General features: G+C 41.5%; 1 protein-coding gene across 1 annotated transcript in view; it reads left to right on the forward strand.

Annotated features, from left to right (window-relative positions):
• The first annotated feature begins 14,669 nt into the window (after window positions 1-14,669).
• The window catches only part of prpf31 (PRP31 pre-mRNA processing factor 31 homolog (yeast)), a 29,876-nt gene continuing 24,149 nt past the window's right edge, over window positions 14,670-20,396 (forward strand). Inside the window, exons 1-11 of the mRNA XM_041044564.1 lie at window positions 14,670-14,826; window positions 15,300-15,512; window positions 15,609-15,669; window positions 15,821-15,904; window positions 16,013-16,110; window positions 16,716-16,822; window positions 17,028-17,197; window positions 17,323-17,480; window positions 17,572-17,661; window positions 17,990-18,117; window positions 18,480-18,552. Of these exons, the coding sequence (XP_040900498.1) occupies window positions 15,300-15,512; window positions 15,609-15,669; window positions 15,821-15,904; window positions 16,013-16,110; window positions 16,716-16,822; window positions 17,028-17,197; window positions 17,323-17,480; window positions 17,572-17,661; window positions 17,990-18,117; window positions 18,480-18,552 (1,182 nt within the window). The 5' untranslated portion in view covers window positions 14,670-14,826. The remainder of the gene's footprint in view (window positions 14,827-15,299; window positions 15,513-15,608; window positions 15,670-15,820; window positions 15,905-16,012; window positions 16,111-16,715; window positions 16,823-17,027; window positions 17,198-17,322; window positions 17,481-17,571; window positions 17,662-17,989; window positions 18,118-18,479; window positions 18,553-20,396) is intronic.

Below are 20,396 nucleotides of genomic sequence, written 5' to 3' on the forward strand. Positions count from 1 at the left end.
ATTTATCAATTAATGAAGAAGTAATTGTCAGATGATTCAATTTGTCTGTTAGGTTTTGTGTATTTCAGTATTCTTTTTGCTTGTGGCACAGATGAACGTGTTGTTTGTATTTAAAAATTGACTGTACCTATGAACAGTACTGTAAATACTTTTTTCCTGAGTGTATCAGTTTTAAAAGCAGTTTTTTGCTCCTGTTGTTAGATATTATATCATAAAAGAACATCACATTCTGACATCTGCTTGACCCTGATCTTTTTTTATTTCTCTTATTCTTTGCAGACTCCAAGTCTCAGTGCTTCAAAAGACACACTTTGAATTACCTTCAGGAGATAGGAAATGGCTGGTTTGGAAAGGTAGGATGATCGTCTCTTACAATCTGATATCAAACACTTTGACTGTGATGTCATGTAAAATGTGAATCACATCGTGCGGTAGATTTTCTGTTTGCATGCCCTGCTCTGTTATATTTAATACTGGCTATCGACCAGATAGCCAGACCAAAACTCAAAATAGTTCTTTTACTGTCGGTCTCCTGCTCCTGCGCACTTTTCCATGTTATTGTCCATCGATCTCTCGTAGGTGATCCTGGCTGAAGTGCTGTGTGACTGCAGCTCCTCTCAGGCCGTGGTGAAGGAGCTGCGTGTCAGTGCCAGCCCTCTGGAGCAGAGGAAGTTCTTAGCCGAGTCAGAGCCGTACAGGTGGGAGAAAGCGCTGAAACTAGGGTAGCCATTTTGGGGCCTTAAAGTGAGGCCATGTAACTTTTTATGTAACATCAACGACTGTGAGTAACTGGATTATAAGATTAGCACAAGTAATCATCACCAATATATAAACATTTTCTAATTGGTTTATGACACACTAAAATGCTGCTAATGTTGCTATAATAATGTATCTATCTCTGGTTTCTGCCTCTCACTCCAGGAGCCTTAAACATCCCAACATCCTTCAGTGTTTGGGACAGTGCAGTGAGAGCATCCCTTTCCTTTTGGTCATGGAGTTCTGTCAGCTGGTAAATACAAATCAGCCATTTATATATATAATATATATAATAATAACATACAAGGGGCAAAGTGAAATTGAATATAGAGGGGTTAGACCATATAACATGCTAAAAAACAACTTAAAAGTAACTATATCACTTTTTCAAAAGCTTCATGAGAAGTGAGTCATATTAAGCTAAACACAATTTCTACTTCATTTTGTAATTTTGATATGGCATGGCATCTTTGTCATCTGTTTGAAAACTCTCACATCAAAGTGCTAATTGTCATGCAAGCAATTCTGTTCTACCTTTGGAGAAGTTTGTAATCGTGGTTCAGTTGTTATATCTTTATTCATGCCTTGTTTTAATGTCATTAGCTCTGTATGTTATTGCTGCAGGAATTAGGAATTATTTGAATTATAGATGTTCCAGTGTCATTGAAATCTGTTTTGCATCTGTACAATCAGTTTGTTTTCCTTTAACTCAGCTTGCTTAATCACTGACTGATTAAGAAAACCGTATGAGTGGACTCTCAGGCCAAACAAAAACACAAGCAGATCAATCACAGCAACACAACGAGAGAAGCCAAACAACACGGGGGTCCTCATAGACTGTTATTTCCCCTATTTGATAAAGTCTCCTATTGTCCTTTCCTCTCGGATATTTTTCATCCTTTTATATAGTCCTCATTTTATTTCCTTGCCCTTCCTGAAGCACAAATGACTAATACAAAGGCTGCCTGCTCATTACCAATTCCCCTGCCACTTTTAAGCCTCTGTGATGGAAAACATCTAAAAAGGGACATATTTACTGCAGAAGTTACAAATATCCTCTTTGTCTACTGAGTGTTGCTGCAGGTTTTATCTCTGTTTTGGGACAAGGGCACGAACACTTGGCACACACTCTTATTGCTGACGTGGTATTAACTCATCTTCTACATAAGTACACATACATTTAAACTTCTGCATTATTGCTGTGATGTACAACTAGGGTGACCTGAAGAGGTATCTGCGAGCCCAGCGCAAGTCAGATGGCATGACTCCAGACCTGCCCACCCGGGATTTGTTGACCCTTCAGAGAATGGCTTTTGAGATCACCTCGGGCCTGCTGCATCTCCATGAGAACAACTACATCCACAGGTCAGTCATGACTTCACCTTCGTGCACTATCAAGAAACAACACTGCATTTTTCGAATAGATAGGTAGAGTGTGTTTCTCTAATGGATGTGGCTGATTTTGGTTGCTGTGTTCTCTTCCCTGCAGTGATTTGGCTTTAAGAAACTGCCTGCTGACTTCAGACCTCACTGTTAGGATAGGCGACTACGGCCTCTCACACAACCATTATAAGGTATGTGGACGTAAGCTTCTGATCGTAAACCATAAGGACTGTGTTTCATATTTACTGTCATGACTGAAATAATGTAATATATATGATTCTCCAATGTTTTTATGCAGGAGGACTATTACCTAACTCCAGACAAGCTATGGATCCCCCTACGCTGGATTGCTCCTGAGCTGCTGGAGGAATACAGAGGATCTCTTATTGTTACTGACCAAACCAAGACCAGCAATGTGTGGTATGTTTTAAAGCTATCGCAGCTGTTTATATACAGTACACCTGAAATATCAGCATCAGCAAGTTTATGGTTATGGCCAGTTCGTGTGGGTAATGCTCGTTTATCTGGTGGCTGTTTGAGTATTTACTGTATATTAATCTTTGTTCCTGTTCCACCTACAAAACCAGCAACAGACCATGTCGACTAGAAAAACAGTAAACCTTAAATCTCTTGATGCCTATGTGGTTGAAGTCATTTTAAAGAAAAAATGTTTTGAACACGTATCGAAATTGAGTGTGTTGTGTGCAAATGATCTGAGAGTCTTGTTTACAGAGTTTGTAGAGTCTTGTTTGTAGTCTCAGCTAGAACTTGGACTTGGCCCCAAATTTCAAAATCTTGCAATCTTTTGAATCTTAAATTGAAGCCGAGTGAAACAAAAGAGACAAAGGCATCTGTTTTGAAACGCATACCATAGATATTTTAGCTATTTAACTACTTTTTTAGATCAGTGTGACCTCGGTTTTGCTGAAGCCAAAGTCTGGAAGTCTGAGTCTGGTAGCAGTCTGTCAGCAGTCTCAGTGCTATAGCCAAGCCCAGTAATACCAGAGGGAGTGATGAAAGAGCGAAAGAACAAACTGGACTAAACCCTCAGCCTCTGATATTGCAAAATCTACTTTAGTGTGTTTTGTTGAATGAACCAACAGGAAAACATTCTGGAAACAAAACACACAAGTAGAGGATGAGTACTCTTTACTCTCACGTTCTTCCTTCTCCAACATGTTTTTACCCCATTAATGATGTAATCTGATATAATATAATACCATATAATACAGATAACAGAATATCTGTTATCTGTTCACCTGTTTTAAATTATTACGCCTCTCAGTCTCTTCTGCTAAGATGTCTGTGAAGATCAATCTCTCACCATCTCTGTATGTTTTTCTCTTCCAGGTCCTTGGGGGTGGTGATATGGGAGCTGTTTGAATTTGGCTCTCAGCCCCACAGACACCTGAGTGACGAAGAGGTGCTGACATTTGTCATTAGAGAGAGACAAATCACACTGGCCCAGCCCAGACTCAAACTCTCCCACGCAGACTACTGGTCAGTGTGCTTATCCACTTATTGCATTGTGCAGAAATGATCGATCGATGTCAATGGAAAGTAATAATGACCTAAATGTCCCTCTAAACTTACCTCCTCTATTTTTCTCTCATTTGCAGGTATGAGATCATGCAGTCCTGCTGGCTACCTCCATCTCAACGCCCTTCTGTAGCTGAGATATTCCTCCTCCTCTCCTCCCTCCTGGCCGCTGAGCGAGGAATGGCGAGGGGGAGTGTCGGGGAAGAAGATGAAGAGGATGAGGAGTATGAGGAGGGCAGAGGGAGGAGAGGGGAGAGCGAGGAGTCGTTTGAAAGACGCTGGGACTTGCTCCGTCCACCTGCCTTCCAGACTGCAGCAAATGAGCGGCAAAGGGAAAGAGAGTACAGCAGGGAAGACAGAGACAACTCCTACCCTCTGCTGGACCCTGTTGGGAACTGTATCACCCCATCCTCGTCCGAACTGGATGACATTCTGACAGTCACTGAAACTAGCAAAGGCTTGAACTTTGAGTATTTCTGGGAGAAGGCTCATGCCAGACGAGGCTACAAACCTCTTCCTCCTCCTCAGCCAATCCCGACTGTGAATAACAACCACAGACAGTCTTTGGACACTCCCACTGTGGTCCCGGTTATAAGCGCCCGCAGCCCCTCCCTCGCTAGCGAGTACTACATCAGGTTAGAGGAGCACACTCCCCAGGACAAGTCGCCAACTCTTAAAGGGAAAGCACAGTCCTTGTTCCGTTCTGACTCGATCTGCCCTGGAGACATGGAGCTAGTGGAGATTCGCAGCGGGATGCTAGGGAAAGAGCGAGTCCCTTATTGCTCCTCTGACAAAAAGGGCCTCCAGACTGTCAGGTCCAGTGAGGTTCAGCTCCAGGTGCCTAACACCGGTGTGGCCGAGTTCAGAGACACTTCAAGCAGAGTGACTGACTTCTCTGTTGTCGATTTAGGGGATGATGACGAAGAGGAGAAGAAGACCGGTGAGGCGGAAAGAAAATCATCAACAAGTTCTCAAGCCCCAGTCCTCCCTCCCAAACCTCGCTCTATGTCCATGTCATCAGCCAACCACCTCCACTCACGCCCCCTCCCCGCCCCTCCACTCGGATATAGAGGACTGCCTCACTACACCATCAGTGGAAAAATCGAGACAGACCCCCATCACATGAGCAGCTGCCCACCTTCTACTTTTGATCACTTGGGGCTCCATCGCTCCCGACAGACTCTACCCCCGTCCCCGTCTCTCTCCCCCTCCCTTCCCCCGTCGAGCCATCCAATTTACCCCCAACCTCCTCAAATGTGTCCTCCACCTCTCCCTCCACACTCCAAACCACAAAGAAGCTGCCCCAGCTATAACACAGCTGACACTTACTCAAGATACAGTAAGCCTCAGATGCAGAGATCCAATAGAGACCCACTATCCTGTGACTTGTCTGATAGGGAGAGTGTCACCAGGCATGCAGCATCATTGCACAACTCCAAGGAGACTTCTCATTCACGTGCAAAAGACTTTGACTCCCCTGTTCGTCGAGAAAACCCCTTGCGCCCTATTTATCGCAATCTACCCCGTCCTCAGCCCTCAAACACACAGATTGAACGGCAGTCCTCATCCAGCCCCACCTACTCAGATGAGGACGACTCTCCCTTGATGTCTCCTGGGAGACCCAGCGGTGGGACTACTGTCACTCACTCCAGCCTATCTGAAGATGCAGACCCAGCCACAGCAGAGCTCTTCTTCAGGGGAATGAAAAGGACTCAGTCACGGCTCGACACCATCCTGCCTGCCATTTGGAAGGAAGATGCTGAACTTCAGGCAGAACACGTGGCTGCAGCCAAAAAATCCCCCATGCATCTGTTTCTGACAGAGATATCTACTGTGACAGAGTCTAGTGAGTCCAAGTCAGAGGCTTCATGGGAGGGAGAGAAGGAGGAGAAAAGAGATGGAGAAAGATGGGGCAACTTTGTGCTGCCCAGCAGAGGGATGCGCCGCTCCCAGTCCCTGATCACAGAGCTGGGCTCAGCAGGGCAGTCATGGGGGCCAGAGAAACATATCAACAAAACAGGAGCTGAGAAGGACTGTACAGTTACTAAAGAATCATTCCAGAGGGAACTTTTCCTCACAGAGGTCGACACAGGAAGGATGGACACAGATGTGGAGGGAGGATCAGAAAGTGATTCAGTAAAATACCTCTATCCTGCAGGATCCAGATTGCGGCCCTACGTCTGCGCTCCGGGCCTTCCCTCCTATACTGAGGCTGAGGAAGCTTATTCAAAGGGCATACGGAGGTCCCGTTCACTCCTCTCTGAAATCACCATCGGCAAGCAGGAGTCTGAACTACAGCAGACTGAGAAGGAGCCGCGGAGAACTGAAATGACGAGGGAGGAATTTCTGAAGGAGATCCAGTCAGCAGAAACCTTTTTGACTGAAATCATATCAAGACAAAACGCTGCAGCAAACAGGAAGGACGCAGACTCGTCTTACTCTCCTACTCCATTATCACCTGAATATGAGTCCATATGCATTGACCCAAACTCCGCTCAGACCATTAGATTTGAGTCAGAGAGCTCCATACGAGCATCCAGCAAAGGCAAAGATGATACACAAACTGAGGCCATCTATGCCCAAGTGACCAAGCGTGCTAAAAAGAGTGAGATAAAGGTTTCCATGAGACCTGAGATCCCAGTCCTTCATATAGGATCAAAACAAAATCTTAAACTGGACAGCCAACTAAACAACGCTGACCACTGCCAATCGGGTGAGTTTGTGTTTTCGGAAATCATGCCTAAAAATGGTTTGCTGCACAACCAAACACCAGCGTGTCAGAAAGAGGACGAGGAGTGTGCTGATGGCCCTGCCTTACCTGCCAGAGGAGAGCAAACAGATCTCACTGAGGACTCTCCTGTTGAATCCTCTGAGAGTGTTAAAGAATCCAACACTGTGATACTGCATGAGGACAAATCGCTTTCCACAAATGAAACAAACACTCAAAAAGCTGCTGTTATAGGGAACGGTGAGATAATGAAAGAAGACTCACAGCCTACTAGTGATGAGAAAGGGGAGCACATATGTGGAAAAACTGATACCGTATCATGTGATCCTGAGACAGAAAAGAACCACCACACTGATACAGCTTCTGCAGTGAACTCTGAAAACATCACAGCTGCCGATTTGGAGAACTTTAAAACTTTGGGTTCTCAAAATAACGATGAAAGATTTACAGAGATGAAAAGAGAAAATTTACTTCAACACAGTGACAGTGGTCCTCATGCTCATGTTTCCCAAAAGACAGCTACTCCTGCCGCCACTCCAACCACTCCAGACTGGGACCCGTCTTCTGATGTCTCAATCGTCACCCCCACTGACTCAGTTCTGTCACCTATGACTTCCAGCTCAGCCGACTGCCTCACACCTAGTGACTCATGGATGGGAGGAGGAGGAGCTGGAAGCGGCGGGTGGCGGGCTCTGGGAAATGAAACACCACATCGAGACTCTGCCTATTTCTCAGACAGTGACTGGGAGGGGGACGGGATGAACAGGAGGAGCAGTGATGGACTTATTTCCTCTAGGCCGAGCAGCGGGCGAGGAGGGGATCGAGGAATACTGACAGGGATTGAGGAAAAAACTGAGGAGGAGGGAGAGTTGGGGGAAAAGAGCCCTTTAAGAAATAGTATACAAATGATGGATAAAAAAGATGAAACTGGAGAAGCTGACGTGATACGTGAGCAGAAGGGTATAACATATAAAAATACTGCTGAGAATGACATCTCTCATTTAGGCGATGACAAAAATATTCTAAGCAAAGGGCTGGATTCAACACAAAGAGACGATTCTGGCATTTTCCACGAGAACAAAAAGTCAACACTGTTGAGCGATGATCCTCAGGCCAAGGACTGTGTTGACATAATTGATAAGTTGTTCTCAAAATTAGAGGATGAGCCACTGAAAGGGCTGCCACACAGCGGTGGGTGTCCGATAGACAACCACTACACAGATGGTATCATCTCTCAGATAACAGATTGTAGATACCAGGACTCTGCAGATAATGACTTAAATCTACATTCCAAGATTAAGTCCATATCTGGCAGTCAGTCAAAAGACTGCATGTTAACACAGAGCATCAAAGATTACACAAGTGTTACAGAGACAGATATCGATCTCTCTTCCCTGAATTCCCTCGATGGCATTCAAGCCAGCAATGCCACACTTACAGATGAAACACTGTCAGTAGTCAAGCCAAGTGACGATGGGAAGTCTGTCAGTGATAAAGTGAGTGGACTGACGTGTCCTTCTTGGGCTCAGGGGGGTGTTGTAGAGCCTGAGAGACACGAAGAGAGGCCTGGTCTAGACCACAACGAGCTAGGCCTGAGAAACCTCTGCTGCGAGGACAGCAGTGAGGACAAGAGGATCGCAACAGAGATGGAGACACAGCTGGCTGCTTCAGAGGTGAGTAACGCCATGAAGGAGAAGTCGCCCCTTAGAGGAGCAGCAAGTGGGATGGACTCTGCTAACAATGTGGATAAAGACTCCTGCGAGGGCCTGGATATGAAAACTAAGGAGTTATGGAGCGCTCTGGAGGAGGATGAAGAAAGACCAAGATCTGGTGTGATTACAGGAGAGTTTGACTGCCTCCGGTTTCCACAGTCAAGGGACTTGCATTTGTGGCCTGATGAAAATGACCAGTGGGCGTCTCCAGAAAGAAGGCGCCAAGATATTGACCTCAGATCTGAATTTTTCCCTGGGTTCAGTAATAAGGCCTGGGAGGTGGGGGAGAGGCTTGTAGTGGGTCAGGAGTTTTGGGAGACTGAAGAAAACGATGAACTTGCAGGAAGTGAACCTCACCCTGCTGTCTTGGGGGGTTGTGAAGAAACGTGGAACGATGAAACACAAGGGCTAACTGGTAATCTCAGCGTGAAGGAAAAGTGGGACTCTAAAGACATTGATAACCAACAGGCTGCCCAAGCAGTGCACATACAACAGGAGGAAAATATTGAGAATCTGGGAGAAATTGACAGTTTGAACAAAGACCCCAAAAGAGAAATCTCAGATCCTGAAGTGGAGAATATAGAAATCCCAGAGCAGGAGACCTTGGAGCAAGGAGAGAGACAGATTTCATCATGCACAGAGACGGACAGAGACATGGAAGGTCGGCTAGACTCCACAGAGACAGAGAATCAAAATTTTAACAGATGGCCTCAGAATCACCTCTGCAAGATCCAAAAGGAGGAGCAGACATCAGCTGAACACGCTGACAAAGAAACAGGCTCTAATTTAGAAAACTGCTTCAGTCACACTCCAGAGAATAAAAGCGCAAATATATCTATTTGTATCACCGAAGCTCCTGATGTAAACTTTTCAGACCAGGAAAACACTGAATCAGGCTTAGATTCGGAGGCTGAAATGAGACCTTGGCTTTCTAGGCAATACATAGATGAAAGAATTAGTATTATGAATGTAGAGGAGGATTGTAGAGAGGTCTCTTCTCTTCCATTTAATCCCGTCTCTTGTCCCAGTGACCTTGATGTACAGGAGGAGATCGATCCACAGGTTGACAATTTCAGCTCAGTAGATTTTCCAAGTCCTCCACTGAGCATAGACCTTGATGTGCAAGATGATAAATTAGAGAGTTTAGACGACTCTTTTCCTAGTCCACCGCTATCTGTTATAGAAGCAGAGGAGTTTATTAGTCACATTAATCTAGACGACTTTATTGCTAGCACTGAGACAGAGCCATATATTTCCCCAGCTCACAACACAGATGTCTCACAGCCACCTCTGCAAGAATCACCACCTGCTACAACTCAGAGTAAAGGGATCTCGGCCAATCTGAACCTCCCCTCTGTGCATATAACGCTGCATGACGAGAGCAACCTAACGTCCAGCAGTGAAAGTCAGGATGAACATAATAACCTGTCCCAGAAATCATCTGCCACCCCATCTTTACCCCAAGCTCCCCTCAACAATCTGCCTGAATTATTGATTTCTGAGTGGAAAGATTTAGATGAGGAGCCCTTAGAGGATTTTGAAAAACTGGAACAACTGTGCTGCATATCTGGGGATGAGGAGGACAGTCTGGGGGAGCTTTTCCTGGGGAACCTAGAGCTCCTGGAGTCTTTGAAGAAAACACCTGACCAGAAAGGTAGCGGCACTGGCGATAGTGATACAGCTGAGGAGACATGTGGCTCCTCTATGCAAGAGGGGGGCAGAGTGGATTTGACTGAGGACGGGATCTCTGATAACTCTGATAAGCTGGGGGAGTCTGCGCTACCCTTGATCCTGGATTCCCAAGACAGACTGTCACCTCAAGAGGAGAGGAATGGCATGGTTAGATCATCAGGCCAAACACCTGATGCCAAAGACCAGGGATCTCTCTCTAAGATGACAACGAAGAACGGCCTCATGATGCAGGCAAGCATGTTTTCCTTTGGTGTCTTTTGAGTAAAGAGTGCTCATTATATTACCTTTCTGGCTTTATTCACCCCCTCTTTATTGTTTTGTTTTGTCGCCTTAGGTGTGTGAGGAGAGGCTGCAGTTCTCCCTCAGTGAAAATGTGAAAACAAATGTGCTTTGGGGAGCGACTGTTAAAGACACCGTAATGCTCCGGCCCTGGGGGGAACAAATCTCAGAGAGCACTGATCTGGTCACTGTGAAAGAGCAAAAAGAGAATGAAAGGTAAGAAGGAGGCTTAACTTGGAGATCTGATCCACACTATCATCGTTTAAAGAGTTGGTTCACCCACATGAAAAAAACTAAAAAGCATAATTTCTTACTTACCTCCGGGATTACTGTATCTTATGGAGCCCATGAATCCTGATTTTTTTTCCATGCACAAGATGATACCTTTGGGCACCAGATGAAAGAAAAATATCTTTAGACTTTGGTGACTTTGGTGATCTGGTCCTTCAGTATTCAGGTTTTAATCACTGAATCTTTTCTTCTTTTGCTGTTGTAGTCAAGAGGAGCAGGAAGCTCCCCCAAGCATTCAGCCCCATACAGAGTCTGATGAAACTAAAGCTGAGCCGCTCACTGTGATTGAACAACCTGAGGTTACAACACCTCAGCCCACTGCAAACCAGGCAATGAAAGGTACCTTCATAATGAATGTATTGTTAATATGAATGACTGAGATAATTAAATACAAACTCAATATACACAGATTACGTTTTTTTTATTACAGAAGAGAGAACACTGTTTTTAGCCTTTTCAGACAGAACAAACAAAAAATGCAAACATAGAAAAAGAATAAACCAAGAAAAGTAAAAAGAAAAACAAATAGATGCATAATTAAGTAAATATCCTCAATCCAAAAAGAAAAGGAAAAGAAAGAATCACAAAAAAAAAATTGTGGATGTCAATAACTGGTCTGTCTTTAGAAGTTTGGCAAACTTTCATCTCCATTTTTAATTTGAGTTTTTTTGACCAGGAAACAAATAAATAAAGGTCATAGTGATAATACTTGTGATCTATGAAAGGTGACTGTATTTTATTGAATTATTGAATTTACCTTTGTGGCCTTGAAATGAAAAATGTATTTGTTCTAATTCAAGTAAACATTTCTTTAATTAATATAATTTGTACAAATAGAGACTGATGCTCACTTTCAGTCAGACGAGAGTTGGGACTCCTGTCAGGTATTTCTCATGTTTAATATCTCTTCTTTCCCTCATTTTCACAGCAAAACTAGCTCGTCTGTCTCTCGCCCTCCCTCCTCTGGCTCTGACTCTCCCCCTCACCCCCACCGGTAAAGGAGGATTTGGGGATGGAGCCATCGGAAATCGGATCGGTAGGCGGAGAGGTCTGACGTCAGGAAGCGACCCTGACGATGAGGAGGAGGATGAGCAGGAGGACGAAAGCTCTCGGAGGGTGATTGTCGTTACAGAAACAGACGTGGACAAACGTGTCGGGCTGAGGAGTCTGCTGAAGTCACCCAAGGAACCTATGGACAGAGAAAGGGACAGAGGACGAAATGTGTCCTTTTTTGATGATGTCACAATCTATCTTTTTGATCAGGTATTTCTGGTACATTTCATACATGATTAACAGATTATATTAGATTTTATAAAAGGAGGCCTGACTTTTCTGTTTCATTGCAACAGGAAACTCCAACAAATGAGTTGAGCACTTCAGCACCCACTAGTCCAGCCTCAGTATCTGTCAAAAGCACCAAGTTGGATTTGCATGGTAAGTTCATAAACATGTTCATGAGGAGACGTAGAATATTGAGGTGACATTTTTAGCCTAGAAATGGCAGTGACAGTCTGTGAGTCAGTCAGCCACTTTGGACCAGACTGAAATATCTCAACGACTCCTGGATTGCCGTGGAATTTTGTACAGACATCTGTGTTCATCCAGAAGATGAATCCTACTAATTTTGTTGATCCTCTGACTTTTCATCTGTCTCCATCACCAGGTCAAAATTTGTCCAGTTTGTCCAGTACTTTAGGACCAAATTACTGCAAAACAAATGCAACTACCATCAACCGCAGCTGTACCTGGTGTAGTCTTTTAGTCTTGTTAGGCTATAAATATAATGCGCATTAGTCTAAAATATGTTTCCCTCTCTACATATATTATCACTCAGTCTCCACCTTAAGCTGCAGAATGATGTAACAAAATCTGACAGCCTCTAACTCATCCTCACTCACTGAAATGGAAAACACCTCTGTTCAACCATCCCCTCTCCAAATATGCAGCCAGAATTAATCTTCTACAATTATCCCCCTCAACTCTGTGACATGTGGCACTGAGCAGGGACATAAATCCTGTGATCAACAATGCAAGCCTAAGCTGTGTTTCCCAACACATTTTCGTTTGCTCTCATGACTTCCACTCTCCATCTCGAACAGTCATCACCTCATTTCACAGAATAATGAAAGTTTGGGCTCAGTATTTTCTTTATACTCGGCACATACAGAAATGTAAAAACACCAAAATTAGATGCTTTTGTTGCCTTAAGAATCAATGCTTCAAAGCCTTGAGAGAAGAGACTGTGTTCCCTTTGAAAAATGGTTATATTTAACTGAAAACTGTCTTGCATTGCTTCAGCTCGATTATATTAATAAATATAGATTATTGGTGTATTTTCTGCCCTGTATTTGGTTTGGCACTTGTGTCTTAGGATTTATCCCAGTCATGGATGGATTATGAGACAATGGGCCCCTGGGCACAGACATGTGAAAGGCCTCTGACCCTGCATACAGAGGAGCTTGACACCCCCTGAGATTAAAGAGACACAAAACAACATTGTTTATAGTTGTTTATTGTCTCTCAGGTTGGTTTAAAAGTCTTTTCCATGTAGTGGTTAATGCAGTCTCAAGCCTCAAAAGAGATGAGGGACAGGCCACAGAGGTTCACTCCATGTCCACTCCATAGTCCCAGCGTTAAGGATTTTAACATTATAACAGTTGTGGAAGTGTCTGATTTTGTTTTTTCTTTCCATCAGGGCCAAACATCAAAAGCAAAGAATCAAAAAGGAAAGAGGATTTATCAATCAAGCCAAGGTCGCCTGTGGGGGCCAATCCAGTGACATCATCACGCTTCACTGTAAGCCCCGCTGATGACCCCCACTTGGTGTGATGCTAGGTGTCATCGTGGGTACCTTTAGAGATGAACCTTCTTGGACTGGCCAGTGAAGTAACCGCAACAACCAGCCATTCACCCAGAGGCTATTTTTTTATGGAACAGGCAACTGAAAGAATGAGACTCCCGTTCTAAAAGCTGGACACATTCCAGGTTTTACCAGCGACAGGATTTTGTATGACAGGGGCTGTTGTGCTCCTGCCTGCCATTGTTTACAAGAGTTTATTCATAGCCTTTGGCTACAAGAAGTCTTTGGAAAAGGCAGCATATGCTAGGAGAAGAGGAGTCTGGAGCTTTGTAAAATCTGAAACAGATTTGACAGCTATGCAGTGGGAGTCTTGCTGTGTACCAGCTTACCTTCTCTTTTTCTGCTTCATTCTGTTGTGTTATTCCCCAGATGTGCGGGGAATGCACTTTCTTTAGTCATTCATCTGTCTATGTAAACGCTTGGATTCCAGTCCTCTCTTTATTAAAGAAGTTGTTCATTGCAGTCAGTTGTTCTTGTAGGCAGCAGTCTGGAACAGAAATTGCTTGACTCCTGTATTTGAGAATACTCATTTACATTTGTACAAATATCATAACACAAGTGTATACAATATCATTTTAGAGCTGTTTACTTTTAGATGTATTCTTAGACTGCACGGAAAATGAAAAAAAGCTATGTTTCTTAATACTTTAAGTTTTAAAAAGCTTTCTCTTACATTATTATATTTATTTTATTTTCCTTCAGTTATGTAAAGCCAGTTTCCATGCAATATTTTATTTATTTTTTATTATTTATTTACTTATTTATTAGTCAATTTTATTTATTCGCTTTTGTGCAATTAACATATATAAACTTAGCTATAATTTGTTTGGGACAGAATGCATCTAGGTTATATCTTCTCTAAGATCTTCATAAGAAATAAATCAAAATATTTTCCCAAACGTCTTAATTGCTAAAAAAGTATTTTGTATAATTTTACTTGTTAAAATATGCCAATCTGTATCGAACTATGTCCTGTAATGTTTCATTATTTTCCAATGTCTATGAATTTTTAGCTGTCTTGTCATTTCTTTCCCTTGTTTAATGACAGTTAATGTAGCTTAGCATGAAAAACAGAAGCCTTTCATCAGTAAATAGCTCCATTTGTTTGTATCTGTTAATTTATGCCATTTTCTACTAATAACAGTCCATCATGCAGTCGAGGTCCAATTAGTCCATTTGTTTAGTCTGTTTAAATGTTGGTTTAAAACCTGTATTGTTTAAAGAATGGTTTTCAGGGGATAATGTATAAACGAGGGGAAATAAAAACTACAAAATGTGAACCTCTCATTGAACTATTTCATGACAGTAAATCGTGCTGCTTTATGAAGCAATGTATTTGTAACAAAGAACACCCGTGTATACCTCGGTCAACGTTATTGACTCCATCTCCCAGAGTGCCTTGCAAAGGTTTGTGGGTATTAAATCTGCGACAAACGATACGTTACAGCAGTTCACCACAGACTGAGGAAGAAGACTGTGTATAACGTGTCATTTTACCTGGATACAGGCTGAATTTAAGCTTTTCGCAAGACATATTTTGTTTTTTGTTTTTGTTTCTTTAGTCGAGAGGAGTTTTAACCCTCGAGGTAGGTTAACATTACTTATTAAAGCGCTTAACCAACGTTCAACCAACGTTTGCTAATGCTAACAAGCTAACATAAGGCTCTCAACGTTACAGACTCTGTATTTGACAATTAAATGTTCAGTTTTTGTCTTTCGCATATTATATCCTGGGTTACATGTATTGAAGTCGTTTGAGTGGCTGAAAAGGGCAATGATGTCCTGAAGTTGTTAGTGAGAACTCCAAAAACATCTCCCATTTGCGTGCACATGAGTTTGTTTCAAGAAATGCGTATGCAAGCCTATAACTAACACTGATAAGATTACAGTTATTACTCATAACTGCGAGTAAACCAGCGGTTCCCAGCCGTTTTTAGTTTGTGAGTGTGTACTTGTGACCCCACATTGCAGGTTCAGTCAGTAGAGTCAACTGCTTTGTGTAGCTGTGTTGCTTATCATAGTGTTACCTCTGTGTCCTCACACCTGCTGCTGATTGCAGATGTCTCTAGCTGACGAACTCTTGGCAGACCTGGAGGAGGCCGGAGATGAGGGGGAGGATGGGCTTTATCCTGAGGAAGAGGAGGGGGAGAGTGATGGAGAGGCGAAGGGAAGGGCAGTGGGAGGGTTGGAAGACATCCCAGAAGAGATGGAAGTGGACTGCAGTAAAGCTGAGAGTATTACGTCCATCGCCAAGCTCCGCAATAGCAAACAGGTGAGTTCTCTCATGTGAGGGCTTTACACAATATGATATTTATTTATTATATGTCTGGTCTGGTCATCCCTGTATAACCTTGTTGTGTGTTCACAGTTTTCAGAGATCATTGACAAAATTTCAGGATATATTGGAAAGCAGCGCAAGAACTCAGAGGGTGAGTATAACCCATTTGGTTTTGTCACTCCGACGTATTATAACATGTTGTACATTGTGGATGTGAAAATTTTTGTAATTTTCTACAAGTTCTTCACCTTAATTCAAGCTGAATGTTAAGTGTGTGGTATGATTTTTGTGTTTCCCCTTAGTCTCAGGTCCAGTCGAAGCAGACCCGGAATACAGACTGATTGTAGCAGCAAATAACCTCACAGTAGAGATCGACAATGAGCTCAGTGAGTTGGCTGTTCCTGCTTGGGAAAAAGTTTGAAGAGTTAAAGATCTTTCAGTCTGTTCCGTATAACAGAGTTGTTGAGTTGTCTTCTGTTTTTCCTCGCTTTCAGATATCATTCACAAGTTTACAAGGGATAAATATTCCAAGAGGTTTCCAGAGCTCGAGTCGCTGGTGCCAGATTCTTTAGATTACATTCGCACAGTCAAGGTAAGATGAGTTATTCAGTTCATATGTCAAAACCCTGTTTCAGAATGAGAATAGGAAGTTGCTACTTTTTCCTCACTACTATTTGTGTCTTTAGTTGGACAGAAGAAATCTCTTTAGTTATTGATGAACGTATGGAAACACATTTGCAGAAGTCCAAAAATGAATTCTAATTTTTCTGTAACAGTTTATATATTTATAAGTAAATTTGTGGTTCCAAATTACAGCCACCTTCGTCACGGGTTTGATTTTTAACAATTCTGAAGAGTGATGACTGACCAGTTGAAGTTATGTTAAAGAAATTACACTGACTGGCATAATGATGTTTGTGCTAGAATTAAAAGTTTTAATATTTTAAAATATGGGCTGTCTGATGCGCAGATGGTGGACAGGTGTTTACATTTTAGTCTTGGACCTTCGTCAGGCGTCCTCATTGCTGATGATGTATGGGAATTCAACCCTTGTTTAATATTTTAAAATGTAAAAGCCCACAGCTGCTACACCCTTAAAAGATCATATATGTGCATACCATCTTCCTTTTTGTTTTATGCTAAGTGAACATATCATCCCTATTGTAAAACATAATTTTATTCTCTTTTCTTACTAAGGAACTGGGGAACAATCTGGAGAAATGCAAGAACAATGAAACGCTGCAGCAAATCCTCACCAACGCCACTATTATGGTCGTCAGCGTCACTGCCTCAACCACACAGGGGTGAGTTTGTTGGTCTTTTTCCACATTACTCTGTTAAAAATTGATTCAGATTTACCATCTGCAGATCAACATCCTCAGTGTTGGAGCTGAGGGAGACAGTTATTGATTACATGCTTATCAGTACTTCTGATGATTTTTTGTCTCTCTCTCTCGATTGATGCAAAGTGTGAAGTTTATTTTGTATTTTTTTTTTTCATGGTTGTAGGACACTGCTAAGTGAGGATGAACTGAAGCAGCTGGAGGAGGCATGTGACATGGCCCTGGAGCTGAACCAGTCTAAACACAGGATATATGAATATGTCGAATCCAGAATGTCATTCATCGCCCCAAATCTGTCCATCATTGTTGGAGCATCAACGGCTGCAAAGATCATGGGTGAGGGATGCAAAAAGATTCATTTTTACTGCAGGAGTTATAACTTTAGATGGTCTATACGAAGTTATTTTTACCATCACTCTGTTCTTATTTCCATGCCCCCCTTCTTTCTTTTCTTTCTTCAGGTATTGCTGGCGGCCTCACTAATCTCTCAAAGATGCCGGCCTGTAACCTGATGCTGCTGGGAGCTCAGAGAAGGACCTTGTCTGGCTTCAGCAGCACATCACTGCTTCCTCACACTGGCTTCATCTACCACTGTGATGTTGTGCAGTCACTACCACCAGTAAGAAAATATATCTACATTAAGAAAAACATTTACCCCTGCACTGCAATATTTTTGCTGTCTGATAGCTATGTGCCATTTTTGTCTTCAGGACCTCAGGAGGAAAGCAGCTCGCCTGGTGGCTGCGAAGTGCACTCTGGCTGCCCGAGTGGACAGTTTCCATGAGAGTTCAGATGGCAAGGTAACTGCCCAGAAAGAGCACATACACATTAATGCTGAGTCTGTGGTAAGTTAATGTGTGGATAGTAACAAGGGCTACAAAATAAATCCACTAAATGCAGACAAACTTGTATATTTTAATAAAATATATAATATTTTTTTTACTTGATTTATAGATATGGACCAAGACACCTTACAGTAAAATGCAATCCAGCACAACATCAAAAGAAACCTCGATAGCCTAAACATTTCTATATAATTGAAATTAGACCTCTCCGACACTGTGAATGTTCAAAAAAAGTTTTGGTTTTTGCACGCAGCAATATTGAAAAAAAAATTTTTTTTCTCAGGTTGGCTACGATCTAAAAGAAGAGATAGAGAGGAAGTTTGATAAATGGCAGGAGCCTCCGCCAGTGAAGCAGGTCAAACCGCTACCAGCCCCACTGGATGGACAGAGGAAGAAGAGAGGAGGAAGGAGGTACAGAACCTGTCAGCTACTGAAAACGCTGTCTAGCCCAGCCAGACAGGCCATTGTTCAGAGAAAAGAGTGCAGAATGGAGATGCTTTTCATACAAATTCATTAATTTATGGAGCTCTTCACTTCTAGTAAATCTGAGGGGCTTGATAGAAGGAGGTTACATCGATTGAACTAGCCTTCACTTCCAGAATAAAATGTACTGAAACATTCTGAAAACAGGGGAGCAAAACAGACAGACAGAGCAGCAAGTTGGAAGACAACAAGAAGGTTATATAACTTGTTTAGCCAAGTTTAGAATACCAACATCAGCTATAAATGTATGAAAAAAAAAATCTTCACTGCTGTGATGTCTTTTACTGAAGGTATCGAAAGATGAAGGAGCGTCTTGGGCTGACTGAGATCAGGAAACACGCCAACAGGATGACCTTCGCAGAGGTCAGTGGATATTTTCTCTGCTCCCTTTAAGTTTTATTTCTGTTTTACTTAATAAAATATGATAATTTTTTTGGCATATTTTGAAGCCTTACTATACGATGACCTATACTATGACCACTTTTATGACATTTTGAGGCCAAAAAAATTTTGACTTTTTTTGGCCGATTTTGACGCCTTACTATACTATGACGTTTTTTATGACATTTTGAGGTCAAAAATTTTTTTGACTTTTTGGCCGAAAAAAACGCCTTACTATACTATGACGTTTTTTATGACATTTTGAGGTGAAAAAAAATTGTGACTTTTTTTGGCCGATTTTGACGCCTTACTATACTATGACGTTTTTTATGACATTTTGAGGTGAAAAATTTTTTTGACTTTTTTTGGCCGATTTTGACGCCTTACTATACTATGACGTTTTTAATGACATTTTGAGGTGAAAAAAAATTGTGACTTTTTTTGGCCGAAAAAAACGCCTTACTATACTATGACGTTTTTTATGACATTTTGAGGTGAAAAAAAAATGTGACTTTTTTTGACGCCTTACTATACTATGACGTTTTTTATGACATTTTGAGGTGAAAAAAAAATGTGACTTTTTTTGGCCGAAAAAAACGCCTTACTATACTATGACGTTTTTTATGACATTTTGAGGTGAAAAAAAATTGTGACTTTTTTTGGCCGAAAAATTGAAAATTTTTTTTGACTTTTTTTGGCCGATTTTGACGCCTTACTATACTATGACGTTTTTTATGACATTTTGAGGTGAAAAAAAATTGTGACTTTTTTTGGCCGAAAAAAACGCCTTACTATACTATGACGTTTTTTATGACATTTTGAGGTGAAAAAAAATTGTGACTTTTTTTGGCCGATTTTGACGCCTTACTATACTATGACGTTTTTTATGACATTTTGAGGTGAAAAATTTTTTTGACTTTTTTTGGCCGATTTTGACGCCTTACTATACTATGACGTTTTTAATGACATTTTGAGGTGAAAAAAAATTGTGACTTTTTTTGGCCGAAAAAAACGCCTTACTATACTATGACGTTTTTTATGACATTTTGAGGTGAAAAAAAAATGTGACTTTTTTTGACGCCTTACTATACTATGACGTTTTTTATGACATTTTGAGGTGAAAAAAAAATGTGACTTTTTTTGGCCGAAAAAAACGCCTTACTATACTATGACGTTTTTTATGACATTTTGAGGTGAAAAAAAATTGTGACTTTTTTTGGCCGAAAAATTGAAAATTTTTTTTGACTTTTTTTGGCCGATTTTGACGCCTTACTATACTATGACGTTTTTTATGACATTTTGAGGTGAAAAAAAATTGTGACTTTTTTTGGCCGAAAAAAACGCCTTACTATACTATGACGTTTTTTATGACATTTTGAGGTGAAAAAAAATTTTGACTTTTTTTGGCCGATTTTGACGCCTTACTATACTATGACGTTTTTTATGACATTTTGAGGTGAAAAAAAAATGTGACTTTTTTTGACGCCTTACTATACTATGACGTTTTTTATGACATTTTGAGGTGAAAAAAAAATGTGACTTTTTTTGGCCGAAAAAAACGCCTTACTATACTATGACGTTTTTTATGACATTTTGAGGTGAAAAAAAATTGTGACTTTTTTTGGCCGAAAAAAACGCCTTACTATACTATGACGTTTTTTATGACATTTTGAGGTCAAAAAAAATTGTGACTTTTTTTGGCCGAAAAAAACGCCTTACTATACTATGACGTTTTTTATGACATTTTGAGGTGAAAAAAATTTTTGACTTTTTTTGGCCGAAAAAAACGCCTTACTATACTATGACGTTTTTTATGACATTTTGAG

This window comes from Toxotes jaculatrix, chromosome 8 (genome assembly GCF_017976425.1).
Source record: "Toxotes jaculatrix isolate fToxJac2 chromosome 8, fToxJac2.pri, whole genome shotgun sequence".
Classification (NCBI taxonomy): Eukaryota; Metazoa; Chordata; class Actinopteri; family Toxotidae; genus Toxotes; species Toxotes jaculatrix.